The sequence below is a fragment of the Ahaetulla prasina genome, chromosome 1, assembly GCF_028640845.1.
Source record: "Ahaetulla prasina isolate Xishuangbanna chromosome 1, ASM2864084v1, whole genome shotgun sequence".
Taxonomy (NCBI): Eukaryota; Metazoa; Chordata; class Lepidosauria; order Squamata; family Colubridae; genus Ahaetulla; species Ahaetulla prasina.
The window spans coordinates 299,617,290-299,644,704 of NC_080539.1; the positions used below are offsets into that span (position 1 = coordinate 299,617,290).

General features: G+C 36.8%; 1 protein-coding gene across 1 annotated transcript in view; it reads right to left on the reverse strand.

The window, feature by feature from the left end:
- Positions 1 to 9,123: 9,123 nt before the first annotated feature.
- Positions 9,124 to 27,415, reverse strand: part of DCAF5 (DDB1 and CUL4 associated factor 5) — a 35,637-nt gene continuing 17,345 nt past the window's right edge. Inside the window, exons 6-9 of the mRNA XM_058161896.1 lie at positions 24,554 to 24,767; positions 17,667 to 17,733; positions 13,726 to 13,853; positions 9,124 to 11,066 (exon numbers count right to left, since the gene is read on the reverse strand). Coding sequence (XP_058017879.1) covers positions 9,285 to 11,066; positions 13,726 to 13,853; positions 17,667 to 17,733; positions 24,554 to 24,767 — 2,191 coding nt within the window. The 3' untranslated portion in view covers positions 9,124 to 9,284. The remainder of the gene's footprint in view (positions 11,067 to 13,725; positions 13,854 to 17,666; positions 17,734 to 24,553; positions 24,768 to 27,415) is intronic.

The following is a 27,415-nucleotide window of genomic DNA, read 5'->3' on the forward strand; positions in this document are numbered from 1 at the left end:
CAAATATGATCCACTTAGGCACTACTGAGCTATTGTCAAAGTGATTGAATAATGGAAACAAGAGGTGAATGTCTCTCAGAAGGTACTAAATGTATGTTTTATTAAGAACTAAGATGTAGTATAGATTGTGTATCTTTCAAACATGTTGGGATTTTTAGTCCCAGAATTCCTAATTGATATGGCTGTTGGTATCGGGTTCAGAAATTGTATCCTAGTAAAAAGTATCTGCTTGGTTTCTACTCAGTTTCAGCCATTTTTATAAGCTGAAAATATACTTTACGTGGGGTAGGACAGGGGTGTCAAACTCGTGTTATCACGGTGTCATCATATAATGTATCGCGACTCCCCCCTTCATTAAACTGGGTGTGGGCGTGGCCAGCGCATGATGCATCTGGTCCATGGGCCATGAGTTTGACAGCCCTGGGGTAGGGGAAAAGGATACAGGTCAAATGATGCATTAGTCCAATTTGTTCACCAGCTTTAAGTAGAGAAACACAAGCTGGTAATTAAGAAAATTGTGAATTTAATTTACATGGTACATGGTATGAAAAATCAGATATTTCAAGTTCTTGCTTCCATTTTACACACATCTAATGCAACCAATAATGATACATCATAATTGGAAGTTAATATTTGATGCTTGAGTTGCAGGTTTCAAAGAAGACCTTCATTTCATATTTAATTTTTTTAGAAATGTCTTATGAAAATCAGTTCCAACTTTTGGGTGTCTCACACCGAGCATCACTTAGTGAAACTGTATTTAAATTTCTGCCAGCTCAGATATCAAGGATTCGGGTGGTTGGATTATATGCTAGAGATATAAATTCTTGTGAATGCTTTGTTCCTTCTATTGGTTTAAAACAAGTTATTATGAAAGCTATTATTCAAAATGCTTTGGGAATTATACTGAAATCTGATAGCCTGCCTATGTGATATTAATAGGCCAGTTTTCCAAACAAAAAATCTGCCTATACAGTCAGTAACATAAAACGATGCAGCATTCTTCAACTCTGCAAAGTGTTTTAAATAGCTATAAGCTCTTCCACATGCGTCAGTTCATCCCACAAATACATTTACTACTTATGCTGACATTCTTTGCAAGAGCATCAGGTCAGGATTTCACACACAATCTGGGACATAATCCCAGCCAAAGAATCCAGTAAAGACATATTTTCAAAATTTGGGTAGTTTCTTAGGAAGCCTTTCACATCTCTCCCTTTCAAAAAGCTAATAATTGGTAAGACACCCTTGAGTTCTGCAGTGGACAAACATTATCAGCTATCAGTCTTGCATAGATGTGCCAACGTGTTTGGGGCAGAGAGCAGGGAAAATTATGTGCAGCTCTTAAAAAAATGATAAAATGCTGACTTTCAATTTTTCTGTCTTACGTTCAGAGAGTTTTTAAGACATCTAAACAAATCTCTTGCCTAGCTGTTGGCCAATTAAAACTACATCTGGACATATTTCATCCTCTGTGACTGGCACAAGAAATGTCATGATTAGCTCCATGTTGTTGTTGTTTTTAAATTAGGACTGTGTTGCAGTTCAGGTTCAGTTCATAGCTGCCATGCAATCCTTGGGGAAAAGCAAAGTTCCTTTAAGGAGCTGCAGACAACTCATTAACTTGTGTCCTTGCTTACTGTGAAGTGCCTCTTTGCAATTAAATCTGAATCGTTATCCAAACCTACTGTTCCTTATGAAATGTGATTCTTAAATCATATTTCTTCGGTTGACCTTGTGTGACCCATATCTGTCTTTTTTTAACAGATAAAATACACGTCATAGTTTTCTGCTGCTGAGATTTCACAGGGCATGATGATTTGTTTTTAAAGACCATCATATAGTCAGAAGTCCAAGGCAAGCTTTCAGAGGCATATGATGAAGACTAGGGTAGGTGTGGGAACGGACATCAAAATGTCAGAGAGCTTTTGAGAAATTGAAACGTTTGCATGTGAACCACAGTGTTAAAACACACCAATCAATCATTACCTTTTATTATACAAGCCGATGCTAGTGATGTAGCTGTAGGGGCTGTTTTACTTCAACAGAACACTGAGATGGTCTTACAACCTCATGAAAATTCACTCCCACTGAAAGAGAATGAGCTATATGGAAAAAAGAGGCATTCGCAGTGAGGTGGGCCCTCCTTACTTGGTGACATCTATTTGAAGGAGCAGACAGTCCATTTGAAGTCTAGACAGATCATTGAAATTTGGAAGCATTGCAGAATCCCAGAAAATTATTGCCCAAACAGGTGCATTGGGAGCAATATTTTAGGAAGTTCAAATTCACCTTAAAGTGTGTACCTGCAGGTAGAAATTTCTTAGCGGATGTGCTGTCGTGTATGCCACAATATAATAGTAAAAGGGAGGAGGTAATACAGACACTCAGTCAGTCAGTTGGTCAAAAACAGCAGACCCAGCCAGGAAATCTTTGATATGAGAAAGTCCGACAAGTGCTAGCCACCGATACCTGGCTACAGGATAATAAAGCCCTAGTATCATTTAAAGATAGTCTTGCCTGGAAAGGGGATAAACTATATATCCCGAAGGATATACGTATCGCTACTTTACAGAGATGTCACAATGTTAAATCGGCAGGCCATTTTGGTTTTCTTAAAACATTACATCTGGCAAGACAGCAGTTTTGGTGGCCTGGCATGCGTAGAGGCGTTAAGGAATATACTAGGAAGTGTGTGATGTGTGCTATGACTAAACCACACCCCGGAAAGCCTCTAGGTTTACTACAGTCAGTAGTGGCCCTGGGAGGCCATGGAATGAAATAGTGATGGATTTCATAGTCGACCTCCCAGAGAGTCAGGGCTACATGGTAATCTGGACTGTGGTAGATCTATTTTCTAAGCAGGCACATTTTGTACCCTGTAAGGGGCACGGCGGTTAGCACAAATATAACACATTTATTGGTTACACAGGGTACTGAACCAAATAATATCAGATAGGGGAGTGCAGTTCACTGCACACTTTTGGAGAAACTTTATTAGGCTCATCGGTTCATCTCAGGGACTAAGTTCGGCATTCCACCTCAGTACTAACAGGCCCGGTGAAAGAGCAAACGCGATGATAGAACGCTACTTAAGAAGTTATGTAACGTATCAGCAATCGGATTGGTCCGATCTCATTCTGTTTGCTGAAGTAGCATATAACAATGCTGTCCATCATAGTACTGGATTCACCCCTTTCCAAATAGTGACGGGGAAGGAGTTTAATGCTATACCGGAATTAGAACCCCAGAGGTGGGATCAAACATCTTGTAGTGGATGGGCCGAAAAAATCCAAGATATCTGCCTCATGTAAAACAAGCATTACAAAAGGCTGCTACAGAATACAAAATGCAAGCAGATAAGAGAAGGAGGGAACCCAAGCCTTTTTGGGTAGGAGATCATGTATATTTATCCACCAAATATATTAAATTAAGACCATCTTGCAAGAAATTAGGGCCTAAATATCTAGGACCATTTACGATAATCAAAGTTATCAGCTCTGTGACTGTTATACTGAAACTCCCTCCGATTTAGGAAAAATACATCCAGTGTTCCATAGCAGTTTACTTAAACCTGTGGTGAAGGGGGAACCTACGAAACCACCTGGACCGGTAACCGGGGAAGGGTACGAAATAGCTGAGATTCTTGACTCAAAGGCGACAAAGGAAAATCTAAAATATCTTGTCAGGTGGAAGAGATATCCCTACGAAGACTCGTCCTAGGTGGAGGAACATAATATTAACGCTCCTAAGCTGTTAAGGCAATTCCATAAACAATATCCACATAAATCGGGGGCCACTGAAAAAGAATAACATTATGTTTATTTATTGCAGGTGAGCTCCTGGTAGAGAGGCCACCTGTCGAGCACAGCTCCGGCTCGACACATGATGCTACAGGAATCTGGATCATGAGAACAGCCCCTAATCAAAGATCCGAAAAGATGAATTACTGAGGACTTGTTCAAGTGGTGCAGGGATCTGTATTTGGAAAGCATGGGGAGAGGATCATCACACTGGCAGCTGGGATAGAGGGATATGAGGGCCAAGCGTCACAAAAAGGTGCTTTAGTTCTGGGATCTGGCAGATGACGTGGCAGCTGAGGCTGTCAGACGAGGAGGGAGAGAGCAGCCAGGCGTCCAATCAACTGAGCAGTTCAGCCATGGGGCGGGACATGAGCAGCGCGGGATGTTTAAAACGGGCTGAGAGGCAAAAGCTCTCAGCGCTGACTTTCTACAGAGAGACCTCGACTATTACTGAGACCCAGTTTGTAGCAATAAACGAAGTCACGATTGGAAAAGAAAATCAAGTTGGCTTGTTTCTTCTCACGGTGTCTGACACAACTGTGGCTGAGCTAGCCGAGATATGATTACAGTTGCATTGGAGCACACAGTTGGGCATATTCTGAATGACTTTGCTGTGATATTTTAGATTTTGCTATAATATTATTTTAGAATCTGCTAAAAAGTAGATTTCAGATGAAGTTGTCAAATGTATAACTAATCCTTATATTATTACTTTTTTAGAACAAATGCATATATATATACCTTCTTCATGTCATCTGAGACAATCTTTTTTCTTTCAAGGCTACTATTTATGAAAAATGCTGTATTTATGAAAAGATCTACTTTATCAATATTTTGTGATCCAGGACCATAAAATAACAAGCATCCCCTTTTAACAAGAAACTTAAATGCTTTTCAACTAAAGTCAATGGGACCCAAATTCTCCCTTTAGGAGCAGAGAAATATAAATCAAGCAATCCCTGATTTCTTGAAGTCAATATAACTTTAAATGTCCAAAGCCACAATTTGGTATCTTGGCAGAAGAAATGGTGTAAAAAGAAAACAATTGTATTGGTTTCCCCGAAAATAAGACACTGTCTTATATTTTTTTGAACCCTGAAATAAGCACTTGGCCATATTGCCAGGTGCTCAAAAGCCCGACTGGGCTTATTATTAGGGGTTGTGTTATTTTGGAGAAAACGGTAGTTTTCTTGAAGATTGAGGGTTAGCCCAATTTTTCAAATCCTCAACCCAAATTCTATTTAAAACAAAAAACAACAACACACCAGCAGTTGATGGCCTGAAAATATCCTGCTGATTTAGTGGATCTAAACTGGTTTCAATCCAGTAACAAGGGCACTGTTTAATGCATTAGTAGTCAACCTGGTCCCTACTGCCCACTAGTGGGCGTTCCAGCTTTTATGGTGGGTTGTAGGGGTTTTGTCCAATACTGAAGCACTTCCCTTTTTTTTTTAATTTAATTGACTTTTAAAAAAAATTTCATAGCACTATTTAAAAACATTTTTATTAGGTTTTCATAAAATTCCCTGTGACAATTTAAATTTCTGAAAATATACTATTTGTATCACCCCCGCATAAGTTTAGTTCACGTTATGTAAGTGAAACTAAAGGGCCCTACAGTGCGACTGCAAACAAAACAGCCTCATCCCAGAATAGCTCACTCATCTCCTTCCATACCACCCAGCTGTAACAGACAAGCAGAGCTGGTAGCCGGCGCCCCCCCAAATTCAATCCACGATGTGCTAGAGGCATGTGCATTACTGTGGAATCAGTGGGCGGTTAGAAAATTTTACTACTAACAGAGATACAAAAGTGGGCGGTAGGTATAAAAAGGTTGACTACCCCTGGTTTAATGTGACAAACAAATGTTGTTGCATCAATATAAATTCAAAAACTGAGTATATGTGGCTTGTTTAAAGCTGCATGGAATTAAAGCTTGTTTGTCTATCAGTTTAAAGTTTATTTACATTGGTACACTCAAAGTCCTTTTGATGTGCACTGTAAAAGTCAATTAAATCTCATCAGCAATTTGGATTTTTAAATTACTCTTTCACACCATATATCTGCAATATATATAGTTGGCTATCAAAAGTATTTTCTTCTGCCTGGATCATGAAATGGGTTCCAGATTAAATGCACAACATTGTTTGTTCCTGCAAGAATTTGGCAGTTTATATGTACTTTTCTTTAGGTGCAGGTCTTTAGGTCTTTAACTTTCAGCAGGTTACCATGTGCTCTGATTTAAGTTTATGATGGTTTTTACTACAATTGTAAAGTGAGTCACTGTGATAATTAAACCAATCATGTGGTCATTAAGTGAATTCAGTGTATCCAATGGGTATTTTTTTTCCAATTTTCTGCAGAGAAACAGCAAAAAAATCACAAATCTTGGTCATACTGATGGTTTGCTAATCTCTTATCTCCTAGAGAATTACTACTTGATGAATGTCAAAATGAGAAGTGAAGGAATTATGCTTCAAGACAAAGATCAAATAAGCCCAAATTCTCAGAATGTGACAGCTTGTATCATGTAATTTGTGCTACCAAGAGGATAACCTAGTTTGTAATTTTATTGATTAGAAATTTAGTATCAAACTATTTACAAATACTATCAAATAACAGGGGGGATTGTTACTTTTCCAAATGAAATATCACCATTCTTGCATTTCTAAAAGGAGGAGAAATTCCCTATTTATACATCCTTAAATAAACATTATTTGTTTTATTAATAAATATAGATGCTTGAACTAGGGTATATTCGCGATACCTTTTGTACTTCAGCTGTCATTGCAGGAGTACCTAAGCAGACCAAGTTCTCATTATCCTTGGAAAGAGGTACATTGCACGAAATGTTAAACATCAGTTCATAGGTTTGCAGAAGAATTTCCTTTTTAATTGATTTTCAAAGGTCCAACAATTTAGCATTTTTATTCTCATTCTTAGCACAGTAACTTCAATACATACATGGAACATTTGGCATCTCATTTTATTCTGGTAACATCCCTTGGCTTACGTCCATAGCAATGATCCAGCAATTTAGAAAATTCCCAGAGGTGGGTGGGGTAATTAGAATAAAGCTTATAGCACCAATCTACTCATGGAAACTTCCCTTCTGGTCACTAGGCTCCCCATTCCTCCTAATTTTAAAAGTATCTTAAATTGAAAAGAGCATGTTGTAATTCAAAGACTCAGCCAGAGAATGTCAGCTTTATTTCCAAGAATGCTTATGTTCCTCCTCCGTACCCCTCTTCCCTAGGCCCTATAGCAGTGCTTCTCAATTATTTTCTGTCATGCCCCCCTAGGAAGAAGAAAACATTTTTCGCGGCCCCCCGCAACTGTAAACACGGGGCTTAGCTTGTTATGACAGTGTTTGCCGAGGTCAAACGCGCCCCCCTTTACGGAGCCTCGCGCCCCCCCTGGGGGCCCCGCCCCACTATTTGAGAAGCACTGCCCTATAGGCAGGCTTTGAAAAGATGAAAATGATGAATGCCTGGATGCCATATTTCATTTGTAAGTATGACTGCTGTACCAAAAGGAAAAAATGCAAGCTGAATTAGTAGAGAGCATTTTAGATAAGGTGGCTGGGATCAGTCTAATCTGTTGTTTTCTCATACACAAATAAATGTATTAGGGCTGCTATGCTCATCACAGGGAAGAGCTGTGGGTTGGTTTTTTTTAGTATAGGTATAGTTCTGTCACGCTAGTCTTTTGGAAGCCTTTCCAAATGCTTTCCAAATTCAACATATACTTGTGTTCCCAAAATTTGGCTACCTCTGATCTTTGCGAAGAAGATGATTAGTTAGTTGTTATTTTCACTTCAGTTGTTGTCTTAGTCTAGCATAATCTAGCAGAACACTATATTTCCTGTATATCATACTGGGCCTTGCAATTCTACACAGGCTTCCATGCAAGTAAATTGAGGTGAACTCGGTGGGACTTGGAAGAAGTAAAGATGAGTCAGAGTGGGTGATGGTTTTGCTTTTTTTGGGGGGGGGAATAAAGACATGACTAATAGCTCTGAATCAGTTGATGGGCTCATGGCTGCCTTAAAAATGACACAGGTGTCTTTTCCAAAATGGTTGAATATATTCAAAGATATGGACAAAAGATAAATGCAATAGATGTGTAACTATAGGGCATATGGAAATAGGATTCATACTGAAATTATTCCCACCTTTCTATCTTTTGAAAACAGCGGTGTGTAACAGGGTGAATACCTATTTTGGAAGGAGCAAATGTCAAACTGAAGAGGCTGGTACCCTTCCATAAGCAAACTGCACATTCCAACAGTAACTTGGGAAATGCATACCTGCCTTCCACTCATCTGATTATGACTGTATCAGCCAGCATAATTAAATAGGCAAGTAACACGTAAAAGCCGACTGACAAAGAAAATGATTTAATTGGTGTCCCAGAAGAATTTACTAGACCTCTTCCCTTCAATATACAACTATTATAAAAATATATCCACTCTAAGTTTACTATAAAACACAAAGATAGCCCATACAGACAAAAATATTTGTTTAATTTTGAAACCATACATCAATCTGCACTGTGTGTAATATAGTGCAAGACTGTAAAACAAGGATGCCTCAAGTCAGGCAACTGTTTTGAATAAGACCAGTTCGTCTTTTTAAAAAAAAATGAAGAAAAAAAAATCAAATCTCAAGAATCAGTTCAGACTCTGTTAGGTACACCATTATGCATCTTTCTCCCCCTCTGAAATGACTAACCATCTTCACTAGGCTCTGCTGTTAATGTCACAGAGATAAAAACTATTTTGTAATTAGATCATAGTCTGGGGAAGTCAAAAATTGCAATGGCTCCTTCTGGATCATACTGCAACAAATTTCGCCTGGAAGTGAATCTACTTCCCAATCTATTCAACGTGGTTACTGTCGTTGTTATATAATGGGAGAAAGTTAGTTTGAGGAAAAAAAGAAAGATCATTATGGATGCTACCTTAACAGTTTCTAGTTTAAACAAAACCTCATATATGAGTAATGGATTACAAGTTCATAACAGCTGTTGATGTTACTTCACATACATAAACCATGAGGTTGCTTCCAAAGTAAACTCTTTTTTAAGATTTCAGAAGCATGAGAGGTTTTAAAGGCTGAAGCCAAATTTGTCTGTTTTCTTAAACAGAAACCATGCTCCAAAAAGCATGGTAGGATGTCATTTGCCTATCATTCAACTCAGACTGAACTCTTCCCCCCCCAAGTATTAACACTCTAAGAATTATATTTTTAGAATAAAATGTACAATAGCTACTTTAAGTAGCTGGCTGAACAAACACCACACATCACACAAGAAAAAGTCAACTGTCTGAATCAGTGTTTACTTGAGCAAAACCTTGTAAGGGTACACTATACTCAGTCTTATTTTAAAGAAGTTGATTAGATTTTTATACAACATAGCCCCTGTCAATTGGAAACAGACCCACTGAAGAATGGAATGAAGAGTTGGAAATGCAACATTTCAGAACCAGACCGTGTGTGTTTTCAACTTCTTTTCTGAGGAAGACCTCTCAGAATCTGTGTCTTCAAACTCTGCTCTGTGCCTTTTCTGTCGTCCATGGTTTTGTGAGCCATCACTGTCTGCGGGATGCAGTTCAGCAACCTCCTCTTTCACGCTCATGCTGTGACTGGAAGAGTCTGTTGCGGACAGGCAGCATTCCTTGTGCAGTGATGTGCACGTCTGCACAAAGCCGCTGCCTTTATCAACATTTAAGTGTAATTGTCTTCCTTGACCCAGAACCTCCTGCTCTCCAAAATTCTGTCCATTATTAAGATAAGGAGAACGAGAGTGTATATGGCCATTACTGTGGTTTGAACAGGAATTGTCAGTGTTCCTATCCTCATTGTCATCTGTTTGGTTTCTAGATAAATTTCCAGATGTGTTACCATTGGCAGGAGTAGAAAACGAATCCTTCGAAACAGCCAGTGGGTTGTGGCTGGATGTTGTTTGACAATTCTGGCTATTTTTCTGTTCCACAAATCCTGATGGTTGATTGCATGACTCCTCAGTGCAACTAACTCTTTCTTTGCAAATGGCTTTTCCGTTGAGCTTCTTAACTTCAAAAGAATGCTCTATAGATCCACTACTCCCAGTATCCTGGGCTTGGGTTTCCTTGTTTTCCACCTGTCGTTGATTATCACATTCATGTTCTTGAACATTTCTAGAAGTTTCTGCTGGGTTACAATCCTTGAAAATGTCTTTGCTATAGCTTTCAGCAGCAGAAGAATCTTGACTGCTAAGAGCTTTTCTACTAGTTCCTGGTCTTCCTTCACTTTCTCCACCTCCACATGAAGATTCACCATCTTTATTAGTCGCATAAGACATGTAGTGAAGCCAACGAAAAGCTTTATAGAGCTTCCTGTCTACCGATTCACTCTCAGAGCAAGGAAAAACCTTCTCTTTACGGACCTCTGTGTTTCCAGCACTTCTTTCAGGTGATGAAGCTGGAGAAACAGAGAGATCATCCACTTTGATTTGGGGATAATCATAAAGGTCTTCACCTATATAGGTACTTGTGCTTCCTGCATTTGCACTAGTCCTTTCTTCCTTTTGTGGCTTTTGTCTTTGCCTACGTCTCTGAGCATTGCGCTGCCTGGTTAAGGCACGTCTCTCATTCAATTCGTCATCATCTTCTGTGCTGCTGCTACTGCTGGAGCTGCTTGAATCATTCTCTTCAGGACTAGGTGACCTTGGTCTTGGGAAAAGATCAGCATCCAGCTCGGTCTCGCAGGTGTTTTCATCAGAATCAGATTCATTGGAAAGGGCTAGGAGGCGTTTGTCTTGATATCTCCTAAGTGCAGATAACCGTTGCTGACGAGAAGCTGCAGCTTCTCTGGGTGATGGAGATTCAGTGGATCTCAAAGTTCCCAAGTTATAGGCAGGTTCATCAGATTCTTCTATCATATGAGGTGGGGAGTGACGCAGAGAAGTAGAGGACTCAGATTCACTATAGCCAGAGCGTTCACTTACTCCAGCATGGAGCTGCAGGATAGTACTTTCACTGAGGTCACTGTCAGAGTCAGAACTCCACCCCTCAATTTCTCGGCGGACCAAGGAGTCAAAGAAGGCCATCATTCGTGGGTCCTCCTGGATTGACTGATTGGCATAATCATGAGACAGGCCACTGCCACTGTTCAATACAAGATTAATGTACTCCTCATGTGTATAGAGACAACGTGAATCATCTTCAATTTTACCATCAAGATCTCCCGTACCACCAGGTTGTCGATAAGGACTCCAAATCTAAAAACAAATAGAAAAGGTCACTTTATACTCTTACCACATATAGTGTCAAGACATTAAAAAACAAATAAGCAACTTGTATATTCATATTGTAACTATTTTAGATAAATGGTACTGATGGGAGCCTTAGAAGAACACTTACTTTAATTCCATTCTACAAGGACATTCAAATCAAAGATTTTCTCCCACCTGAACTGGAGTATTTACAACTCATAAAAATGCTCTAAACTAGAAAAGAAACACCAGACTGCAGTGCTCTATTTTTATGCAATAAGTGTCTACTGGTGGGATGGGGTGGGGATGGGGAAAGGAAGAGTGCAGAAGGGATAGCTAAAAATGCCTAGCTGTGTTCTGTATAAAAATTTAAGCACAAACCAAGATACTGGTTTCCCAGGAAACTTGCATTACTTGGATGAAGCAATATGCCACTTTACTTTATGAGATTATATATAATACTTCATTTAGCAATTGTAGACATTCCTATGCTACAAGATGAAAAATGAAAGACATATTATTAGTTGAGAAATGTATTGGGCACGTCTTCAGCTTCAAGGAGGAGAAAATTTACTATGGTAACTGTGCAATTATTACTTTCATGGCTACTATAAAATAAAACCTTCTTTTTATAACTTTATATTTTTTCTTTCTTACGTTTTATTTTGTCACAGTAATCTAATCCTAACTCACAAAACTGTCTTTAAAAATCTTAACTCAGGAAGTAGAATTTTGTACAATAAATATATTACTTAGAATTACTAAGTTACATTTGGTATAGAACTTAGATTTTGAGATTGTTAATCAGAAATAAAGTCTAACATAGCATCTTCATAATGAATGAAATCCTCAAATTACTTTTATATGCTAGAAGCAGTAAAATTGCTGCAAGTATTTATAGTTAGAACTAATGTGGTACACATTAGATAATCCCCTACTATAAAGTAGCGATAGATAGCCTATCTCTATAGTTATCTCCATAGAAACAAAGGTCTATGAATATTTTGATTCTCATTAAAATACGCATTAGCAATACTTCAGTCTTTTTCCTTCCATGCAATTGACAAGTTACCATTGGCATTAATATTCAGTTCAACACTGCCCTCCTGCTGTCAACCTTTTCCAACTTAAAACCAGTTTTCCTTAATATATTAAATTCTTCAGCAATATTGGTCTGCAAGAAAAGTTCTCTATGGTCTTCTTTGCTTTTTGCTGCACACTCCATTTTGTTTCAAAGCTTTTCTGAAAATATTGCCTTTCACAGACAATTTTTGTTTTAGAAAAACTCTTCCATCAAGCCAAACCAATTTTATTATTCAAAGTCAAACTGTGCTGAGCAGAAATCTGCCAACAGCCTAGATCTTTGGGTACAGGCATTATTTGATTCCTGCATTTTGCACCAGTATAGCACTAGCATTTGTGATGATTGCACATTTTTCAATAATTGCAAATTCTTGATAGTTTTCAAAGATAGTCACAGGAAAAAGATATTACAGCAGCTGAGATAGGATAGGATTTGTTAACACTTGGATAACCACCGTTAGATTAATGTTGATATACTGTACCAAGGTGATTTTTCAAGAGGCAACTGGACTTTCTGGTTTTCCTTTCAGTTGACTCTTGAAAAAGTACCTTTGGGACAACCATGACCTGGATGACTGAGAATCTCTATAGATATTGATATGCTGTAGTTACATAATTGTGCAAAGCTTATTATAGATCACAGCTGCTAGTTCTGGATCTAGTGACCATTAAGGATCCAGGAGGATCTACTCTTTCAGGGGGAGTGCAAACCTATCCAAAGCACAATTCACCAATCCATTTTCTTTTCCTTACCAATAGCACCTCCATCTTGTCTGGATTTATTCATAGCTTATTCACTCTTACTTAGGCAACATTAAATGCTCCTTATAGCCAGAGATAAAGCACCTTTTGCATAAGCAATCTCTCAAACTCTTCTGAATTATTAACATTTCATATATCAACTTTTTAATAGCTTTTTACTAAATAAATAGGGAGGAATGATAATTTACAGTTGAGCAATAAACACTTAGAGACATCACGAGCAGTTTCACCCATTATGGATTGCTTATATTTGGAACGATCAAAATGTGTTTATTTGTTTAGAATATTTTATGCCTTCTTTTTAACTGCTAAAACAATGTATAGAAATATTAAAAACCCACCAATTATAAAAACAAAACAATTACCATCATTTGTATGGTCTTTATCTTATCTAAGCAACTTTGGGCATCTTACATCTAAAACTATCGGATAAAAACAAATTAAAAACCAATATTGAAACATAAAAAAACTACCCACAATCAATTTTTAAAAAAACAACAGAAAATTAGACTCTGGCAGAATTCACCTTACATCAGCTCAAGCTGCCCACCATTGCTGAATCCCCAGGCATGGCAGCAGAGCTCTGTCTTCAGGGCCTTTCTAAAGGCTGGGAGGGTCAGGCTCAATGTAAGGTCCATGGGGATGATATTCAACAAGATGGATGCCATGGAAGAAAAGTCTCTTTTTCTGGGATCCACCAGATAACACTCTTTTGTAGACAGGTTCTATAACATGTCTCTCCTGCTACTTAAAGCTTAACCAATTAAAAAAAAATTAAAAATCATGACCATAGGAAAAAAGCAAACCACCACGAACTCACCTTTATAATTTTTTCCACACCAGAAGAGCAGATCATATACGTGTAAGGATTAAATCGGACTTGGTTTACAATTGAACGGTGACCTTTCAGCACCATAAAGGCCCCATTAACCACTCTGCCAATTCCACCTGGAAGAAAAAAAAGGTAGAATTGGGTGACTTTATGTAAATAGGCTTGCTTGTATTGACAGTGGAATATGCCCTCTTAATATAAGCAGGCACTACAACATGTGATAGCCTTGAAAGTGACTGGTGCCATAACACCATCATGAGTTTAATTCCTCTCCCAATGATATGCCATGGCAAATGACAAAATTTACATGTTTTCAAGCCACATTCTGCCTCAGTTTCCCCATATTATTCTTTGGAAATATTCAGAACCAACACCACATTTGTTTCAGCAGTTTAGTCAAGAGAAATAAGACAGTAGGTACGTGTAATTTGTTAAATTGCACAAATGCATAATGACATTATACAACAGCCTTTGACAAGGGTCGCATTTACCTACTTGAACAGATCATTTTATTCTGTATGTAAAATAAAAGATGTTATAATCTAAGCTAACACTGCGTAACATACAAATATTGTTTTAGATTTGATATCGAGAGAGAGAGAGGCAGACAAACAGAAATCATTGCCATATAGGGAAGGAGAGCCAAAGATCCCTGCCCTGCTTCTGATGCTGAGAACAGAGTACTAGAAGTACATGCTGTTGTCATAGGAAGGGGGACAGGGGACGGGGAGTTAAGGATGCTAGCCCTCACCTCTTGTTGAGAACATGGTTCTAGAAAAAAATACTCTTGAAAGCAGCAGGTGCAAATAATGGGTGAATGAGAATTTGATAATAAGGAATAGGACTACTCCTTGACTGGGGACTCGTTGCTTCCCAACAATGTTGACAGGCCTCTTTGTAGGAGATGACCAGGCTGAACCTGAGAGGAGGAGTCAAATCAGTGGTGAAATCTGGCTGGATCTATCTGTCTCACCGGCGGCGGGAGGCTCCGCCCACCCACTGGGACGTCATTATGTCCAGCTTTTGACCCTCTGTGCATATGCAAAAGAGGCGCGGGTGCTCACATTCCTGAACTGGTAGCAAAGGTAAGTGCATTTCACCACTGGGTCAAATGCATCATCAGTCATGAGTCCCTGCGTACCCACAAGAGATCTAAGTCCAGCCCACCTTCAATTCCTTTCTATTCTTAACTCCCTCTCCTTTCTTAACTCCCTTTCCTTTGACCATTACAGTAGTAGTTCAGATTCTTATTGAGAGCTTAAACCAGTAGTAGGTTGCCCCCAGTTCGGTCCAGTTCTTGTGAACCGGTAGTAAAACCAGGGGAGGCTCCGCCCACCCATCCAGATGTCATCATAGACCAGGGGTCTGCAAACTTGGCTCTTTTAAGACTTGTGGACTTCAACTCTGGGAGTTGAAGTCCACAAGTCTTAAAAGAGTCAAGTTTGCAGACCCCTGTCATAGATGATCTGCGCATGTGCAATCCCGTTGCGAACGAGTAGTAAAGGTAAGTAGAACCCACCCCTGGCTTAAACTTGCAATAAATCTTTACTCTCATTTGAACTGCCTGAATATTCTGACTTCCCTGGCTCTTGACACGCCCTGGTTTTTACATTACTTAACCTTACATGATTTAATTAATTAGTGGGTTTTATAGGATCTAATGTATCTGTTCTTTTTATTGTAAAGTAGTTACTTGTCTGGTATTCCATTATTCCCTTAAAAGTTAGTGTTCCCCAGGTTTTAATGAGACTACTTTGTACTTCTGTATATTCTAAATTTTTAAAGTATTTTTTATCCTGCCTTTATTATTTTTCAAGTGTGAACATACAGTACATAATATTCCCTCCTACTATTCAGCTGTCATTCCTTTATTATAGTTATTATTATTGATAGTGATTGTGCAAATCCTATCTTTGTTTTTGTCTTCCATGTATAACAGGTGAGTATCAACAGTGGAGAGCCTCTGTTCAGGAATAATAAGTACGTGCAGAATCATTACGGATACATTTTCCATTAGGGAAACTCAGCCTCCATGTATGTGTCACTTTTAGTCTAAAGAAATAAGACTTTGCTTTTAATACAATTGTGTGATTTCTTGACCTAAATCTCTAAATACATTCTATAATTATGTATATTGCCTTTATAATTGAAAAATAGGCTTTTTTTTAGTAAAGAACATAATGCAAAGTTCAGCCAAGAATGAACAACTCATTTTCAACTTACTATATGTAGTCCTCAACTTATGACAATTGAGCCCAAAATTTCTGTTAAGTGAGACATTTGTTAAGTGAGTTTTCCCCTATTTTATGGCCTTTCTTGCCTCAGCTGTTAAGGGAATCACTGCAGTTGATAAGTTAGTAACTTGATTGTTAAGTGAATGGCTTCCCCATTGACTTTCTTGTCAGAAGGTCACAAAAGGTGATCGCATGACCTTGGGACACAGCAACTGTCATAAATATGAACCAGTTTCCATGCATCTGAATTTTGATCACACGATCGTGAGGATGCTGCAAAGATTGTGGAAAAAAAAGTCCCTTTTTTCAATGTTGTAACTTTGAATGGTCACTAAATGAACTGTTGTAAGTCAAAGACTACCTGTAATTATAGAAAGTATGAATGTTTTCCTAGTTTACAGCATGGTTTTAACACTAACAAAATAAGCAATTATAAAAGTTCTGAACACCAAAATACTGCATTTTAGTATTATGCATTAAAAGCAAACAACAGTCTAACAATTTAGGATCCTGAGAGCCATCATAATAAATTGTTTGACACACATAACAGTCACTTTGGAATCATGTGAAAACCCAAACTTTAATCTTTGCTGTTTCTGCCAAAAATGAGTAGGGCTAAGGGAAGAGAAGAAAAATACTGCAGAAAGAAAATTAAAATAAGTTCCAGAATGTTGGTTAGTTTAATAATGAGGCCACAATACGATATAGCATATTTCTGCCAGTAATTCAAATTAAGAAGTTGAAACTGAGAAGGCAGTTTGAGCAAAGTTTGAAACTTAAATGTACAAGGCAGACTTCAAAACGTCTGGGATTATTTATAAGTATGGAACATCAGCCAGCAGAAGGTATGGAAACAGGAGCACAAAAGAAAATGCAGAGAGATGCAAATGCAGCAAGTAGGTATTAAGATAGCAATACATCCTGCATTAAACAGAACAATATTCTATATGTAAACATCCTCTGCGGTTCTGAAGAATCATATTAATCTTCTGTGAATAAAAGAAGGGAAAACAAAGGTCCTGAAGGATTCCAGCAATGGTCTGCATCAGAACATATAGGTCACCTGTTCAAAATCGTCAGCAGTATGAGAGATATTGTATATCCTAAATTTGTAGTTATGCAAATAACTAATAATAATAAGAAAATGTCAGTAGAAGTTCTTGACCATAAAACAATTTACTAATTTCAAGATTTTTTTAAAAAAATGTTGCTGCCAAAATCCAGATCATTTGTGGTTAAGTATGACATAATTTTATTTGATCAGTCTGATCAAAGGAAAACATAAAGCTTCAATGCCCCGGGGGAGTGCTAGATTTTTATCTCAAAACTATCCTGGATATTATTAGTCATGTTGCTTCCTCAGAGTACAAAAAGAATATAAAATGGTACAACCCATTTGGCTTAACTGTAGATTAAGAACTTGTTAGAATGAAAACAAGTCCTAACAAACTGCAGATTGTAGATAGGCTATTTTGATTGTGGAAGTAAAAAAGTATTTATTAAGGTTTACCAAGGAAAGTAAAATGCTCCATGTGACTTTTAAAGGAACTCCTTCCCTGTTATTGCATTTTAGAATAAGAAATTATTCCCAAAACCACCTCAATGGATAATTTCCTTATCAATCTTCCATGTTACATAATTCCAAAATACAACAATTTTTATTGAGAATAAGTTCAGTAGATTCCATACACTCACCAGCTTCAGGGTCTGGAGGAATTCTCCACATGTATAAATTGAAGTCATCGGACCCCGAGAGGATGTACTATTAGAAATCAAAATATTACAAGTTACAAGAAAAGAACTATTAAAATATATGCACAAGAATAATAAAATTTAATTACATAACATGGCTAATGCATGTTCTGTGCTTTGTTCAATTAACGTTATTAGGATTATGACAGATTAAATGCTGAAAATATAAAGACTAATTACCTAGAAAAAGATTACAATTCTACATATACACATTGATTTAGAAGTGCCATTGAAATTATGAGAATGTCTCCCTAAATGTATTTATTATATTTTGGGTACTCTTTATCATACTTTACTTGTACAAGAACTTTTCATATACTACAGGTTACCTTTATAAAATTCTATTACCCCATTTATAAAGGAATTCCCAGGAAGATCTATAGCTCAGTGACAGGGTAAATATTTTATCTTAAGAAGATTCCATATTTGAGGGCAAGGTTAAGAACAGTGCCTATAATTTTCAACTACAGTTAGACTGATAACTGTGTTAGGTGGTCTAATGATCTGACAGGCTATGAAGTCTCTGAAAAACAACTTCCTATTGTTTCTCTAAATTACAAAATGATATATATAATTTCCCAATTGCTGCAATCATTTTTTTTACCAAAATAGGGTTATCACAATATATTTTACAACCTATCATGACTATATTATAAAATGTTAAGGGATATATTTCAGAATTTCATGCAGTGCTGCTGACAGCTCGAGGCACATTTCTTATGGGATATTAGTATTATAGTCAATAATGCTGTATGATGCTTAGTGGTGGACTTGACATATCCTTCATGTTTTCATCCATATTGGTTAAATTATTACTGGTCTAAATCAATAAAATAACGCAAAACAAAAGCAATGATTGTCTCTGCAATGGTGAAATCTTACTTAAAATGTAAGCAATTCTGAATAAGCAATTTTTTGATGGCCTGTTTGCTCAGCAACATTGGAGACTGATTTCTTCTATTTGCCACATTTTGAAATATCTAGTGTCTACAAGCTATAATTGGTGCAAACAAATTTTTACATATTTTTGAATAATGTATAAATCTTAAAAAAATATAAAAATAGTACTAATAGTACTTTATAAAAATATAAAAATAGTTTTACATTAGTAAAAACAATGCAGTCTGTTGTTTAAAAAAATTAGTATGCCTTTAAATTTTATGCAGAGCTTTCCCCCAAATTATCTCATTCAGGACATTCTCTAAATAAAAAGTTATCACGTCCTTGATAACAATAATTTCTTTAAACTAAATTACTGATCTACTTAACAGGAAAAAAAAAGGAAAGAAATGCACAATTGCACTTACAGATGAAGAATTTGCAAACATTGCAGAACTGTGAAGCTGCTAATGTATTAGATATTTACTGCTTCAACGGAAGATTAAACAGTATTAAACAGTAGTTTAATATAGAGTTACTTTCCATGTGCTATTCCTCTCTGGAAAAAATAGTTTTATCCCAGACTTTGTCAAAATTTAAAGCCAAGGCTGACCCCACTTTTATTAGATTTATTAAACTGATTATTCTCTTTCAAGTAGAACTTCGGATTTTCTTGTAAGAGGAACATTTTTTGAAGTATTAGAAAAACTATGTAAAAGGTGTATTGGATAAATAGCACTAAAGTAACTTTGGAGAAATGCCACCAAGATGATATCTTTTTGCAATAATGCACAGAATCTGGTAGTAGAGAGTGAACTATAGCTAGACCAGAGTTTTTCAGTAATTTAAGACATGTGGACTTCAGCTCCCAGAATTCCCAACCAGCTAGCTAGCAGGGGTGTCAAACTCGCAGCCTATGGGCCGGATGGTCACATGCTGGCCACGCCTACCCCCAGTTTAGGGGGAAGGGGAAAAAAGTCGTGATACGTCATGTGATGACATGACGACACGAGTTTGATAGCCCTGCTAGCTACGGAATTTTGAGAGTTGAAGTCCACATATCCATAAGTTGCTAATATTGAGAAATACTGACTTAGACTGACAAGGTATACTGAGGACACCTATCAGGAAGACTCTTTCCCAAAGTTTTACAAACATTCCACTAATTGCAGTATAACAGAAATTAATACTAAAGGTATTCTAATCCAGGCAAATTTTCTAGGGAGAGATAGCATTTGGAATTGTGCCTGAAGAAAAATGAGTAGCAAGAGAAGCTGATAAAACAAACGGATCACATGTTATCTACAATAAATAGTCACTATTCCAGTTGTACCTTTTTTGGAACAACCAAAGTTCAAAAGTATGTCCATTTTAGCAATGTGAGATAAGTAATCTCTTTTCTGCTACCTTTAGCATATGTGTAAAGTTGTGAATTCAAGCATTGGACCGATTAAAAATATCCCAAATTTGTTTCTGAGCAAAATTCTTAGCCATTCTTCATCAATGATTATCTAAAAAAACACCAAAAGCAGGCTGGGAAGCAGAGGGAAGAATTGGCTTCCAGACAACCAGCTGCTGATTCAGAAATTTGCCTTAGATGGAAGAAATTCCCAGGCGTGGTTAATAACTGCGGCATGAAACATCAATCCCAGAACAATAAACAATGTCTCAAATGTTTAGAATGAGCCATCCTACTGCAATTGCTTGGGATACCTTGTGGCTCCCTCCCACCTCTGTCCCCAAAGTAACTTTATACTAGCATCTTATGCAAACTAGAATATGGGGAGAAATAGCTACAGTGATATGAGCTTATAACAGTGTTTTTCTTCATTTTTATCTGCTTGAGGAAAAATTCAGCTTCCTGTCATTTTTCCATTTCCTTCATTTTTATGGAATGCAGAATAGAGCCATGCTCCTCACCACAAGCAACAAAATATATATATATATATCCATTTTTCTGTGGCCACGATTTTTCTGATTTTTTTTTTCTGTGAAAATTAGTCCAGAATGAGGACTCTTCTGTAAGAGTCCAAGGTAATCAAAGGCTGCCATACTAAAGTTAAGATTCTTAACGGGGTTCTTGGGATGAAAGGCAAAAAGTAAAAATGTTGGAATATATTGAATTATAAAAGCTAATTAAAAATTCTATGGACAACTACCTTTTTTAGCCCCCGCCCCCCACAAATCCTCTCCTCCAAAACTGAAGCACACACACACTATACACACACACACACACACACACACACATTACAAATTATATTGATAATTGATAATTATAAATTATAATTACAAATTATAAATTATAAGTAATTATAAATTACAGATTGCTGTAATTCTGATTTAGCATGACGTGCAGTGCAATATATATATATTATATATATTCATCCCCATGTGAGCAGCTAGAAAACCCGAATAACCAAAGACCTACATACAAACACCCGCAAAAACCTCAGAAAACAAATAAATACACACACACACACACACACACACACACACACACAATATATATATATATTGCACTGCACGTCATGCTAAACCAGAATTATAGCAATCTGTAATTTGCTATGAGCTTTTGCATTTAGCCTATTTTTAGCCATCTTCATTCTTCCTAGCAACACCAGTAGCTAAACTTAAAATGAAAAGTTTGCTGTGACACATAAAACATTAGGAATGTATTTGTTTCCCATAGGCAAATCAGGAGTTGCAATAAGCTCAATCACACCATTCTGGCTAGTAAAATAAGGATAACAATTCTAATTCTAACTTCTGTCCAATATAGCTGCTCACATTATGGGGATGAATGCTACAACACTGGCATGTACCTTACAAGAATTCAGGATTTACCAAAGTCCTGGACTATATGATATTTGTTCAGAGATAAGCCCTTTTTCTTAGAACAAAAGGTATTTGTATATCACTAGATTAAAGATAATACAATTAAACCATTTCAGTGCCAAATTCAAAGAAAGTTTCAGTATATTAACCCTGAGCTCCAACCTGCAGAGATAGATCTTCCATTCACCAGAAAGTATGTATATAAAAATCTGAGCTAGGTCAAAAAGAAAAGTAGAATATTTTTAGGACGCTAGAGATGATTTAGAAGCCTTTTTTTTTTCTCCTGAGCTTTCATAGGCAGGGAGGAGAGCAAATATTACAAACATTATAAAGGCCAACTATGCACAGAGCTGACTCGCTGGCCTGAATGAGGTAACTAACAGATTTAGACTCTCTGCATCCAGAAGTTATGCCAGAAAATAACAAAAGCAACAAACTAAGGAAGTCAGGAATTAGGTATATCTGCATCCAAAACAGGAACCATTTTTAGCACTTCCTATTTAAGAGTTCCTGATGGCCAGTTTACAAGAAAAGAGACAGTTCAGACCTGTGTCCTTGTCAGCTGGGCAGCAAAGAATAGATTAAAGAAGGCAACAAATGAACACATGGCATCTTTAAAATATGAGATCTCTGCTTGAAGTATGTGCGTTATCAGAGCTACAGTGCATCCAAGACTGACAGCTAAGCTAAATGAAAGCTAAAACCAAAGTAAAACAGTGGCTTGAGACAAGTTATCGATTCTGTCCAGACCTCTGATTAGATTTCCTAGTGTACAATAGTTTTATAACCACTGAAGTTTTTTAGTAGCTTTAACCACTTAAGTACAGGCTGCCATCTCTATTATTAAGTACCCTTAAATCTTTGCAATTTCTAACTCAACCAATATGATAATGAGCAAAGTATCTTCAATATGGTCATTTTCATGGACTTTCAATAACCTTGCAACAGCCAGTTTTCCCTTTAATCAGCTTCTCAGTTTTAATTCATGTATTTAGTGATATAGCTAAATGATAAGAAATATTATTTTTCTTCCCTCTAAAGAATTAGGGCAACTATTTCAACCTTATAAAGTTCATCAATATTAGAAATAATAACACATCCAAATCCATATATTATTATACATAGGCACTACATTTTTCCATTAAATCAAATATTAGTTGTAGATTCCTAATCTATCTTTCCAATGTGTACTAATAGTCCATTGCTGCCCTCCACTGTCAACACAGAGAAATTTCAGCATTTTTCAATAAAATATTAACATGGAAATGGGGGGAACCACATATACACATGCTGACTAAATCTTAATTAGGCACAACATAGATTGTTTTTAAGTATAAAAATGACAAGATGTGCTCTTTTAGACACAACTATTTCTAGGGCGTCTGTGGAAAAGGAATGTAGAAACAGGCATCCATCTTAAACGGCTTTTCAAGATGTAGCACACATCAGAAATTCAGGAATTTCTACTGGGAATGCTCCCAATGACTGCTGCATTCCTGAAGTTCCCCTGTACAAGAATAAAGTCAACAAAGGGGATTGGGTGGTGATGTAATGTCTGAGATATGCCCCAAGTCTGATAAAACAAAACAAAACAAAAATACCCAGTCATACACAGCATACAGTAACCCTTGCTTGAAAAAGTCACCCACCAGAGAATTTTGGCCCCAGGGACTGTTATGGTAGATAGGGTGTGGCACTCCTGAATGTCACTATTTTTTACAACATAATTCAAGTAGAACTGAAACTTACTTTCCATATTATTATTTTTTTCTTACCTTTATTATTTTTAGAAATAAGTCATGGAACATATCCAACACACCTTCCTCCTCCTAATTTCCCCACAACAACAATCCTGTGAGGTTTTGTGTCTAAGTCCCACAAATGCCTATAATTTTATCCTTCTATCTTTCACTATATATTTTTAGAGGTACCAAGTTTATTATCCAACTTTTTTTTTTTTACTTTTTAAAGCATTTTTACTACCTATTCGTCCAAACCGGTAGTAAAAAAATGCTTTAAAAAAGTTTTAAAAAATGTTCCAACAATCACAGCTGTGCCGTGAGATCGACAGAACTTTTTTTTTACTTTTTTAAAAGTAAAATTAGGTTTTTTTTTTGAAAAATACAAAAATTGTTCTCACAATTTTATAAATGCACATATTACATAATAAGGCAATGGCACTATGGTTCTCTTTCATCTAAGAGATATTCCATGTTATTTCATATTTAATAATTTATTGTTTAAATTGATTTGCATATGGCAAGAAAACAGCCAAAAAGCCAGGGGTGATCTTGGGCCAGTCACCTTCTTTCAGGAGAAAGGTGGTGACTGGCAAATCACTTCTGAAAACCTTGCCAAGAAAACCTTGCCGCCTATCCCTGCTGCCTGGAATGGGCCAAAAACGAGGTGTGCGGAGGCTGAAAATGGGGCATGAAGTTGAAAATGGGCCGTGCAGAAGCAGCGATAGCAGCAATGGGTGGCGGTGATCCCCACAGCCTGGAACAGCTGATCAACGGTACTCTGGGAGGTCAATCCAACCACCAATCAGCTGGTTGTGCTAAATCAAGCTGTGCTGAAGCTGACCAGGCTGTTTGCTGTTTGCTGCAAGGAGGCAAATTGCTGGGAGACAGAGGCCGAAGGGTGGGGCCAGTGTGTGGGCGGGGCTTTGGCAACATTCACTCAATAAGATGCACAGACATTTCCACCCACCTTTGGGGCAGGGAGTGCATCTTATAGACTGAAAAATACGGTATATTATCTATGTGAGTGTATTTCTTCTGCAGTTCTTTTTACTTCCCCAAACACTATGGAAAGAAAAGAGATAAAAACAGGAGAAACACTGCATCTGCAGCAGCTTTAAAGCAGAGACTCAACAAGTCAGTTATAAATAGTAACTAAGATGCTCATCATTAACTACTATTTAATTTATATGGATGACTAACCACAATATGATTTAGCATGTTGTGAGAACTATGCCACTAAACATTATCTATATTGATCTAGATTTACTGTTTTACACACCAAGAAATCTTAACAGTATATTCTCAAGGAGTCTTAAAATATCTTAAAATGCCTCTCTGTATAACTCTTGGATTTTAGGAATTAATGCCCCTTACCTGATCACGATCTCCTGCAAAACAGCAGCTTTTCATGGTACAAGAGTTAAAATAACCCTGGTTGTCAAACTGGAAGACAGGCAGACGGGAATGGATGTCATAAAGGACTGGTGGCAACCGACGCCTGAGAGCAAGCAGCTGCGTTCCATTGCTGTTAAATCTCACACTCATGGCACTCTGAAGTGACAGGTTCCCACCATACCGGAGCAAGGAACTAGGAAACAGGAAACAAAAATGAATTAAAATGAGCTGCCACAAGTCAGCTGTCGCTACAGTCTTCTCTATCATTAGCATTGGTGTTCAAGGATGGCAGAGTGTCTGAATGTACTGTTTTGTAACAACATCATAATTTGGATACTATAGCTAGATATCCTGTCTAATAAGAGATTTGAGTAAGGTTTACTTTAGTAAAAATATTTGGAACAAATTTCAGCTGAATGGTATATATTTTACAACTTTATTTCAGGCAAATCTAACAGCATAGAAATCCCCATGAAATCAAAGAGAGGAGGTGATTTTAACTAATTTATTCTACTGACTGCAAAGCTGGGGTTGGGGATTCTGGCTGCAGTGCATAATCGGCTTAAAATAAGCACTGATTTAACCTGGGTTTCTTTCTAGTAAAAAATGAATAACGTTTGGATCTAAAAGATCACTTCCATGCATGTTTCTTCAAAGATAATCAGTGTTATCTGTCTCCCAAAGAAGTAAATTTAAGATTTTTGCCTTAAATATAATAACATTTTAAAATCTTAAAATGTAAGATTTTAGACAGAAAAAGTAAATCTTTAGGAATAAGATAATTTGTTTGCTAAGTTTATATACTACTTTTTGTTTTGGTACTTATCATATTTATCACATTCAGTTTAACTGGAAAAAAATCTAGTTTTGCACCAAAGGCTGCATGAATACAGTATCTGGAAACTTCTAAGATGTTTATGTCATAAAGTTCTTCATATTAAAATGCACTGTGGCTGAGGGTCAGAGCAGAATAAAAAAAAGCTCAAATCCAGTAGCCTTGCACTATTCTCAATAAAAACATGAATCAACACTATTTGATTCTTCTTCTTGTTTTCACTACTGAGCTGCTTCATGTATTAAACTTTTCTCTGGGCAGAAAATAATTTCTTTGTAGAAACAGAAAACACACACAAACACATTTATAGTGTGACCTGCTACACAGGTATAAAGAGGATACACTTGGGTTATTGCTACACAAAACCTGGAGGAAGATACAATTGTGTTGCTATTATTACATAGAAGACCTCCAAGGTCCCTTACAGCTTTATTCTAATTGATAGATATACAAATTTAAGCCCTTTAAAGTCTTTTGGAGGGCCGAAAGGATAGGCCTTAAAAAGTCATTGGGCATTCACGCAGTAAATTTAAAAAAAGTGAAACAATATAATTTGAAATGCAAGAATAACTGTTATGTCAAAATAGTTTTTACCAATAGCTTGTGGGAACAAATGACAACTCTTGTGTTCAAGAATCAATTGCTTCATTTCCAAGAAAAAAGATAAAAAGTTATCTTCTTTTGGCAAGTGGCATCATCTGGATTGTTTTTTGAAGCTCACAAAAACAAAAACAAAACACCACTAACAAAAGGGAAAAGAGATTGGGACATGAAATGTCTTCAGTTGCTTTCATTATGTTATTCAGTCTAGATAGCTTGGTAAGTCACAGTTGTAGCTAAATTAGCTACATGGATATAGGAAATCATAATAACCTTTGGGTGAAAAGAAGGACAAGAATATCTAGTTCTAAAGACCATAAACATAAAAATCATCATACATAATGAAAAAAACCTGCCATAATTACAAATTGTAGTATTTTTATTACTGCACTAAGAATGCATATAACAATGCAACTAATCAACAAAAAAGTAGTTCTTGGCCAAGCTGAGAAAATATAAAAATATCCTATCCTATCGTATAGTAGAATCTCCATTAAGTCCAACTAAACAATTTCTCCAAACACCAAGCCTTAATGTACAATAAAAGTGAGAAAAGGGAGATGGATAATGCAAGGTAATTTGATAAACAATGTTAAGAACAGGAACAACTTTATGGAAAGTTACAGTGCAATGGTATAATGTTATTATATAGTGTTTGATTACTGGATGTGCCATCAAGTTGATGTTGACTGAGTGACGACATAGGTTTTCTGCATGAATAAGCATATATGCTCTAGAGTATTTATTTTCCATTCCTAATGAAATGAATTATTTTTTCTTTTTAAATGCAAAATGAAATGTTTAAAGCCTATGTCGTCTGTGAACACATGTTCCCCAATGATTAGTAATTATAAAGAAGGGGTCTTTATGGCATGATTTCCTGGAGTCTTTCAAAAAGTCACATGATGGCTGGAATCCAATCTTATCTCAAACCATTGTCAAGATAGCTGAAACAGACAAAAAGTCATAAGGTGATGTAAACACTCTAGCAATTCTGAAGGGTAACAGCCAGTATCTTCTAGCAAACAAGATTCATAGTACACTTTAAATACTACCTTATCATATAACCACGGGATATTCAGATAACTTTATTTTGGCTCCATAACTGCTTTGTTTAAATCTTCTGAGATAAATCATGCTGAAGCTGGGATATGGTCAATTATGATAATAGTTTCCTAAATTCTAAAACAGCATCATGTTACATTTGTATTTCAAAGATAGAGAGGCCGGAACCCAAATGTATTTATGTGTGTCAAGGTTTTAAAGAATAAACTGAATATCTTAATGAAAATATTCATTTTATCTCTTAACTTCTCATCCCACCCGGTCCTAACTGTAAGTGCTTACTGGGCAAGGAGTTGAGCCACTGCAGAACAGCGCCTTGAATCCCCACTCCTTGCAGGTGT